The 9,655-nt window shown below is 37.4% G+C and overlaps 1 protein-coding gene and 1 long non-coding RNA gene across 2 annotated transcripts; one reads left to right on the forward strand and one right to left on the reverse strand.

Moving 5' to 3' along the window:
- Positions 1–161: 161 nt before the first annotated feature.
- Positions 162–5,007, reverse strand: LOC5515769 (LETM1 domain-containing protein 1). Its single transcript, XM_001635893.3, has 7 exons — positions 3,693–5,007; positions 2,881–2,963; positions 2,108–2,297; positions 1,762–1,860; positions 1,504–1,656; positions 904–1,000; positions 162–703 (listed from the first exon to the last, which is right to left on the reverse strand). Exons 1-7 carry the CDS (start codon positions 4,056–4,058, stop codon positions 618–620), a joined length of 1,074 nt encoding a protein of 357 aa, XP_001635943.2. The 5' UTR covers positions 4,059–5,007; the 3' UTR covers positions 162–617.
- Positions 5,008–5,041: 34 nt separating this feature from the next.
- LOC116620042 lies at positions 5,042–8,404 on the forward strand. Its single transcript, XR_004296991.2, has 2 exons — positions 5,042–5,318; positions 7,546–8,404. It is a non-coding gene; the product is annotated as an uncharacterized LOC116620042 (long non-coding RNA).
- The last annotated feature ends 1,251 nt before the right edge of the window (positions 8,405–9,655 follow it).

The raw sequence follows: 9,655 nt of genomic DNA on the forward strand, positions 1-9,655 counted from the left end.
GAATCATTCATCCATGAGTTTTTCCTACTGTTCAATTTAGCGCTAGAAAAAAAATCTTAACTTTATTACTGGGTTATTAAGACTTGGAAACAGCGCATTATTCCTCGCTTGCGTGTTATTGGCTGTCACCAGCTATAATGTCAAAGCCTCTCCCAATTTCATTTTCTTTCCCCTTTTATTTTGACATCTAATTTCCCAGGTTTGTAATTATTTTTTGGTAATTATGTGCCCTATGTAGCAAAGGATCCCATTGGCTGGAATTCCATGCAAATCCTGTTACCAATAAAAACATTATTCACACTAATTAATATAAAGCAATTACTTATACTTATCTACATAAGTGCAAATATGATTGCCAGAAAATATATTAAACATCATTGAATAATGAAACATTTTGGTAAAATATAGCGATTCGTGATAGGTCTTTCTTTGCATCTATGGTTTGTACTTGTATTATTTAAAATTCAGCTGTGATTTTTAGCAATGCTTGAATCTCTCTTCTAAATGTCTGTGGAAGGACAACACCACCAATACGCAAGGGGTTGTCGTTCACCAACTTTCCGAGAGGAGTAAATCGGTGCAATAAGCAGCAGATATCATGCTGGCTAAGGATATCTCTAGCTTTGAGTATTGTTGGAGGGATTTCTGTGATAGTTCATGGTCTTGTATATAGCAATGTGAGCCAGGAATGAGTCATCATGATCTGTTGAGAAAAATATTTAAAATAATAAATGCAACATATCACAGCATATACAGACCAGGAAGGTCTGAAACCCTCCTTCCCCTTATGACAGAAGATTGAGATTCCAAAGAAACTCCACAGAAACACTTGCTTCACAGGCTACATATATACTTTCTTCTTTGTCAAAGTGTATCCAAGTACCAACCCTCTGAGGACAATACCTGAGGAGTGGGATGCAAGCTCCACCCACTCTGTTAGCCACGCCTTCAGTGCTTCGTGCCCTAAGTTTTGAACTTGTAATCCTCGGCGATGACAGAGCTAGAGACAGAACAGGTTCTTATGTAAAACTTTGACTTGAAGAAGACAAGGGATGGTTTGAATATAATGGAAGCTTAAATATATTGTGTGGCCATAAGAAGTGAGTAAGTACGCAGCTGCTTTGTCTCCTATTATCTTTGTTCTACAAAGGAGTTCTTTTGTCTCTATTCTTCTCGTTCTTTGTGTCGAGGTGCGGATATTGTTCATTTGCCCAATCAAATTGCAGCTTGTAAGAGCTGTGTTCTGACCCTAGTAAGTGAGTTTGTGAATTCAAAATCCTTCTACAAGAGAGGGAGGGAGTATTGGCTTGCATATACCCCTCAACTGAAGTGGAAGTCACATAAAAACATTATAAAAAAGAAAAATTGTTCAACTAAAACAACTGCCAACTAAAAAATTTAAGCAAAATGAGATGAAGGGTGGCATGATGTTCTGATTAATAAAAAAAAGACTTCAGATGATATTCATTGTACTTTTTTCTCTTTATAGCAAATTTGACGAACCCTTTTGATCTGAATTTCATCAAGTGAGTCAAGGCCATCTCTTTTTAAGGCAGCATCCTCTTTCTTTATTGATGCAAGTTTTCTTCTCAAATTACCACGCAACAGTCGTCTTGGTAACCAAGGCCACAGCAGCCATGCATGGCTTAATCTTTTCTGCAAACAAATTGTCAAAAACTAAATAAATAAATAAAATCTCATCATGCACATAATATAATGTTACTGAACTGTTTTTTTTTAGTATTAATTAAAAATACTTACCAAGTGGTATTTTGGAAGAGAATTGAATCCAAGTACTCCAGAAAATTTATCCGACGACTTCAGAAGTTCCTCATTTGTTGGATGCTTTTTGTTAATTGTCTAAAAAAAGAATTTTATAAATAAAAAAATGCAAAAGCAAGAACCAGTTGTAGTCAAGACTGGAGAGGAAAATAACCAAATGGTATAAAAAAGTATTGAACATGGATGCCAAAATAAAAGCACTTGAAAAAAAACATTACCAAGTGGTTCATATTCTAAATGCCAGAAAAATTGTATTTTGAGGGAAGAACATTATACAATTTAGATAAAGCCTTTATAAAAACAAGAACTTTTAAAAAGCTTATACCTTTAATGAGACATCAAGGAGGTCCTCTAAGTCCCTGTCTTTTCTCTTCTCCTGTAGTGCCTGCCGTCCAACTTCTCTCACCAGTGGTAAGTAGTGGTTACTTCGTTTTAATGCATCGTGATCCCTGAACTGTTGCTCTTGGCAAGGGAGCCAGTAGTGATGAGATAACAAATGTTTAGGATACATAAACCTAATGCAAAGAAAATCAATGAACAAATTAGTCCAGCCAATCTGGATTTCTTTCTCTTTTAGTGTGAAAGATGTGCGTCAGTAAGCAACACTCTACCTTTTTTTACATATAATGATTACAGAAAAAGGAGTTTTATTGCAGAAAAACCTGATCTATTGGCCACCATGTTAGGTGTAGGTTTTTGTGCTGCCCGGTGGTGAGTGGGACAGCAGATAACAAATAATAAGTGGGAAAGGGGAATCACCAATTGCAAAACAAGCAAAGCCTCAAAGACAAAATAGTGGCCGATTAGCCAATGGATTGAGTTCATAACACAATACCATCTTCAAGCTGGCTAATGAAGATACAATTTCAATTAAAAAATCTGATTATTGTGCAATGGACCCATATATGAAGCTAAGTCAAAAACTTTGTTCAGTTGCATACCCGGGATTCAGTAATGGAGTTGCACAGTCATAGATTTCATATTAAAAAAGCCTAATAATTGACATGATACCAATATTTGACTTAGATGTAATTTAATCAGGTGCTGTTGCAAGGATAAAATCCATGTAATGCATCACAGATTCTCTTTGTAACTTACGCAATCAATGGGGCAGCATATCCAAGAAAGGGTATACAGAACACAAGAACTGCTGGCAATGTCTTTATCAAATCTTGTCTAACCTGTATACAAAAAGTAATCACATACGAAATCACTTACTTATTCAAGGATTTCCCTCCTAGCAGGGCTAGGCCTCTTATCTCTGTATTTTGCTGGGCTGGTGTTCGCGAGAAAAAAAACCTCTGTGCTGAGTTGCAACTAATCCTACTGTGCATGCACCATGGTTACTAAACAACATGTCCTGTTGGTAAACACGCAATCGTATCCCTTCCATTCAGGAAGGAATATGCCACGTCAAACTGCTGGTCACTTAGTTTCTGGGTTTTGGGATGATTCAGGTCGATTAAAATGGTTGAAATGCCTTCTTTTAATTCATCTTTTGATATTTTTACCAAGACGCCATTTCAAATGCAGGCGCAAAAGCATTTTTAGGTATCTGTGCATGGATAATTCCGCAAAAAAAGTGGGTGACATTGTAATGAACACTACTGTTACCACAAATACAAACTTCTAAACACAAAAATCACAGTTTTAGTTGACATGGACTTGTGTCAAAGTAAAGAATTTCTTTGGCTAGTGAAGTTAATGTCACTCAATTTTTATACTTTTTGGCTAACTTCTTGTTGAAACTGATAAGGTAGCATGTATAAAAACTTCAATAAAACGGTGACTCTCCGTTAAAATTGGGCTCTGCCCAAAAGGCCTTAACTGACACCAGTATGTAGTATGAAGTATGATAAAAAGGAGCTGAGTACACTAAAAGAAGATTAGAGGCATTCAAAATATCTTACTTGCGTCATATGTAGGGTTTCATCTGCCGTTAAGGCATCCCAGTTATAACCATGTTCCTTTAATTTTCTACGAATGCCAACCATACGCTTCACATCGGAGCCTAGGGACTTGCTTCCAACGACAAACTGATTCATTACTTTCCTGAAATGCTGTATTCGAGACTTTCCTTTCCCACTTACAGGCTTACTTCTCCTAGGTTTGCCGTTTTCTTGATCACCCACAGAGCTATCATGAATACCGTAAGATTTCTGTTGATTAATAACAACGACCCTTTTAAAACTTTGTCTACCAGTGATGGAGAATGCAGCTCGTACAACCAGGAACGGATGAATTCTAAGCAGACTATATACACTGTGAGCCGCCATTTTGAAATTCTACTGTTGTTATCCGAAACATTGCCGAACTTAAACCGAACTTACTCGACATTGTTAGTCGATATTCAATCGTTTTATACAAGGAACGTCTAACAATAATTTCCTTTCTACCACTGAAGATCAAAATAGCAAATAGAGTTGAGCGAAAGTAATGATTAGTTATTATGGATTCAACATTGAAGTATTTGACATTTTTGTCGGTGCAAGTTGCCGCTTTGTTCATCTGCTGGCACATCATTAACCGTTCTGGTTCCAGCACGGAATTAGAGCTGCAAACATCGTCAGTTACTATCATCATCCTTACAACTTGCCCTTCAATGGAGATAGCGAAGAATCTAAGTACAGCCCTTGTCACAAAAAAGCTCGCTGCTTGCGTCAGCATTATCCCCAAAGTGCTATCTATCTTTTTTTGGAATGGGAAAATCGTGGAGGACACTGAAGCGTTAATGGTTATGAAGACAACACAACTTATGGCGAAAAACGTTATTAACTTCATTAAGACGTCTCATCCATATGACGTCCCGGAGGTCCTAACTTTGGCCATTAAAGATGGAAACTCTGAGTACATGAAGTGGATTCATGACTCTGTTGAGATGAAATCCCCAAAAAACTGAGGTTTTGATGACCATCAATTAGGATGTTAGGAGGGGGGAGCAACTCCTCCATTCTTTGGGAGTTTTGGTGTACAATGCAGCAAGGGGCATGCACAAAAGAAAAAAATCTGTATGCCATTTTTTACCATAATACTTTCCCTTGTGTGCCCGGGAAATCCCCCCTAGATCTGCCTACTACCCTCCAGAATTGGCTTGGGGTGGACCCCCAGGGGTTAATTCAACTGTTGTGAAACAATTAAAATGACTAACGAATACGGCAGTGGTTTTGTGTAAAATTTCATCATGGTGCCAAGTTTTTTTTGTTTTTGTATTTTTTGGCCTGTGCATTCAACATTTTTTTTTCCATTCTCCCCTTCCCCCCTTTCCCCTCCATCCTTGGTCAGCATCTGTCGGACATGCTAACGCTCATGTTTTTAATTTATGTTTTTTTTTAATGATAAAGAATACAAATTGAAATGAAAGACAAGTCACGCGGAAAAAAAGACAGGAAGCCCAACTCCAATATTTAGAACTCTAGGAACGCCTGGTAAAAGTAATATTTTGGGATTTTCAAAATGGACTTCAAGTCTGAGTTTGCACGGTTAGAGCCTTCATTGAGAACAAGAATCAAACGAGTTGGCATCATATCAGGGGTCTGGTAAGAATAAAATAACCGCTTTATCCCCACTGACCAGAATTTATTAAATCCTCTTTCAATTTCAATCGCACAAGTCGGATTGAACAACATACTTCCTTGCCTTTTATGCGGATTTTTTTTCCTTTGCTGTCCCAAAAATCCGGATTTCCTCGCCTAACTCACCTGAGACCTCAGTTTTCTGCCTAATTGAAATGATTTAAATCGATTTGTCCTCCGAGCTTCTTTGGAAAACCATAAAAAACATCTTTAGCCTCGGTGCAGATTTTTACCAAATCAACCATACTTGTATTTTTGAAAAGTTTGCTGGTAAACCGTCTTTTTACCCCTATATGCCCCTCTCTTTTGATAAGTTCTAATTTGCAAAGGGGGATCATGTATGTATTTGGGACAAGTTGATAGAGAAAAAAGCATACATATGACAGGCCTGCAGAAGGGGTGGGGTTCTACCGAAGTCGACTTGATAGGGAGGATCATCATATTTTTAGGGGTAAAAATTGGGCTTCAGGTATTTTTAAGGTGTATCCGAGAAATAGGCTTTCTCTTAGAAATGGTATTTTTTAGAGCTTCTGAGGTATTTTTTAGGGTAGCAATTTTTGGTTGTGCAGGTATTTTTGAAGGGTATTTTTCAAATTTCCTGACAAGCATCCCTATCACTTTTACCCTGAAGAACCCCCTCAGGGACAGGGCTTAAAACTTATGCGATAGAAATGAATTACCAACCAATTATTTCTGACAAAGTTGCAAGCAAATGTACAAATCCTGAATAATTCCTCAACAAAATACTAAACTGTTAACAAATACAAGCAAACACAGCTCAAGTCACAAATATGTATCTTTATAGCACTCTATCAGGTCCCATTAAAAAAACATCAATAATGACAATTATTACTGCTACCACATGTGAAGATGAACACAGTTTTTATAAGCTATCAGATTCCCATGAGAGCATGCAACCCATTCAACAGGAAGAGGGAAAAAATCCTCCTCCCTTTTTAACTTATTCTCTCCTGAGTAGTTTTGAGCAACATTGTGAAAAACAGACTGAAAACAGAAACCTTCCCCCTATTTCAAGTCCCACACTACCAGTCGAGTTAAGCTACTACTGACCCAAGATGCCTTGAAGTTTACAAACAATTGAAGTATACAAACAGTGCACTGCGGTGCAGTGTCCCTTCAGTCTAGCAATGGCACTGTTACAGCCTGTTGCTGACAATAAATTTGCTTTTAATTTGCTTAAAAATTACAGCTTTCTCACATCATAATTTATGCTGTGCTATGGATGTTTGCACACAAAGGTTGATTCAATAGGATTTTTCCTTGTTTGGGTTTCACTGAGTGAGCAAGCAATCTAGTGAATGACCTCATCTCTCCAATGTGAACCATTTTTGCCACCAAACCTTATTCAAAAATAAAAAAAATTAAAATTAAAATTATTGTTTGAAGGCTTTAGGTCATCTATGCCTTGGGTGAATTGTTGAGTATCTGGGTCTGGTGATGGGTAGTTTGCATTTATGATGTTTTGGAGTTGGGCAATTTTACGGGCTTCCGGGGGCGTAATAGTAATGGTTGAGTTTTAAAACTGTTTATTATAAGTCCTTTTGCCTTTAAGACCAACAAAACATTTTAGGTCAAAGAAACCTAGAATAAGAAAAAGGAATGTTTTTTAATAAAGTCATTTTGGCAAAATATAGCACAGAGGAGTATTTGAGTACTATTCATAACATTAGAAAGGGTAGATTGCACAAAGTCTGGATAATCCAATGGACAAAAGTTATCCAATGGATAAAAGTGGATGGGCAGTTTTCTGACAAACAAAATGCTGTTGAACAGAAAGTTTATCGATAACTATCTGCTGGAAAATCACTATTCATCACACAATGGAAATTTTGAGGTGTCTTGAGTTGAGATCTTCCCACCCCCCCCCCCCCCCCCCCCCACCCCCACCCCCCCCCCTCCTCCTCCAAGTATTTAATGAACTTAAATTTGAGGTTGTAGTTCCTGGTAGAGTGCTTAAGCATTTTGCTTCGACAGTGGGGTGGTTTGAAGTACGGTGTTTATTCGAAGCTGGGCGCTGAAACAATCATATGTAATTTTACTTTTTTAGTAGCTTTATCCTGAGAAGCATGTTTCCTTTTTCTCCTTTCTAATGCGAAACTCCCTTTTGTTTCTTTGGTTTCTAGGTTTACCATTCTCCTGGAAAGTAATGCATTGTTAATTTTATTCCTAGGAGTACCTTTATTTTTGGAAGTGCTGCAGTGTTCTATTTTTCCAAGCCGTACCTGGACAAGCGTCGCAAGGAGAGAGAAGGTTTGTTCGAGGATACGGAAAACACCAACAGAGCGATGAAGACGTAACGAACCAGACATGAACTTTCGTCCCGTCCCGTGAGACTGTGAAATTAATCAAGGGGATTTTGAACCGAAACAAGAAGCAAAGTCTAAAGACATTACTTGCGGCACCAAACAGTGAATCAGTATTGGACATGGAATAGGTGCGAAGGTTAATGGAAAAGTTAAAAGTTTTTCAACATAGCTAGCGTCGCAGAATTATAAACAGGGATTCTAGGGAGCTAAAAAAACTTTCTAAGACGAAAATAATTCAAGGACCTAAAACGGTCTTAAAAGATTTATTGCTTTTACTAATAATTCTAACAGTTTCTGGATATGCGACTTAAATTATATCCGACCATCTGGTGTAGTTAAATCCTTTGTTTCACTTTAGATGAATTAGGTTTCAATTTATCATTATTATTGCCTGTGATTATTTCTTTCCTCTTAATTCTTATGCCATAAAAATGCTTAACAATTCGACGAAAACAAATGACCAAAGTGTTACTATGGTAACCAAACGACTAAATGCAAAAAATGTCGATTTCAATAATACTAGAATTTTTTAAATATCGTCTTACTTCTCCCGGTTGTTTGTCGCGTGTAATAAGATCTCAGAAAGAAACTTTAGATTAAGCTCTTTTTTTCTCAGTCATTCTAGTTAGTCTTTAAAATGAAGTCATGTTAACGTGTTATTGTGCTTAGCCAAAACATATGTGATATGTGTCTCCTAAAAGTCCTAAAAAAGTCAAAACCTTCTTTGTCCATGTCTATTACTTGTCGCGCATGAATCGCACAAATTCCTTGCCTATCACAAGGGTATTGTCTATTTGGCTCATAGAAGACGTCATGTCTAGTCGTTTTGAAATTTCAGCTCTCTCCGGAACTGGCATTCATTACCATTTGCGCTTCATCCTAAATACAATCTTTTGCCCCCCACCACCATAACCTTTCCCACCTAAGCTATTACTGAACCACAGGCAGCCCGTATTATCGAACGCATATCATAGCCTATTATATTAGCCACAGGGCGCCCATTAACCCTCAGTATGCGATAAAGAGCAAACATTTGATATCTCCTGGTAACAAACCCCCCGAATATAATCGAGCAAACCGAAATTTCTAGGAAAAAAATTGACAAGCACGCCAAAGGTTCGATGAAATTCCAGAGAAAAAATAATGAGCAACCCGTGGCCACAATTCTGTTGCCTCTTCGTCAGACAGAATGGTCGGTGGTCCTCGTCCTTGTCGAAGTCACATCCACATTTTTCTTGCTAAAAAATAAGCAGAATTCGTTTTCGAATAGTTTAATGCCGTTATTGAAAATCTCTATAAAGCGGTCTGCCTCTTTAATGTTTTACGAAAAATCTCGAGATACGATTCTTTGTATTATTCACGACCTCAACAACATAACGCGATCCTATCTTTACTGATCTGAAGATGGCGGAAGTGCATGGCTGTTTGAGTTGAGTTGAGTTTAGAAAAGGTCATATTCGCACCTACTTTGCGATGAAAGACGAAATAGAATTTAGCGAAAAAAACAGTCTGTCAAATCCTGATCTTTTCTCTATCCCCCCGTCCAAACTAATCAGAAATGACCGCCCATTTTAACATCTTAAGTGGAGTGATTAGAATACTCGTTTACTATACCGATGACATTGCTTATGAATTATAAAAGTCCCCTAAACCCACTGTATTTCGTTTTTTAAATATGCTAAGTACCTAGGTTTTTATCATTCTCACCTTATTACTCTGTGTAGAGTTTGTCGAGTACTTCATAACTATCTGTTTGATTTTTTTTTTTTTTTCGAATGTGGGGAATGCCGAGTGAAATAACGTTCGATTGTCGCCATTAGCTAAATTTTTCATTTTTCTACCCGCTCCATACCGTAAAGATAAAAATATTAGAATATACACATTTTGGGAGGAAACTCCTCCAGAAATTTGTTATGATATTTTTTAATAAAAATATCATTACAGAAAATGCTTCCCTATGGCAGACCCATGTGT

The sequence above is a fragment of the Nematostella vectensis genome, chromosome 2 (assembly GCF_932526225.1).
Source record: "Nematostella vectensis chromosome 2, jaNemVect1.1, whole genome shotgun sequence".
Classification (NCBI taxonomy): Eukaryota; Metazoa; Cnidaria; class Anthozoa; order Actiniaria; family Edwardsiidae; genus Nematostella; species Nematostella vectensis.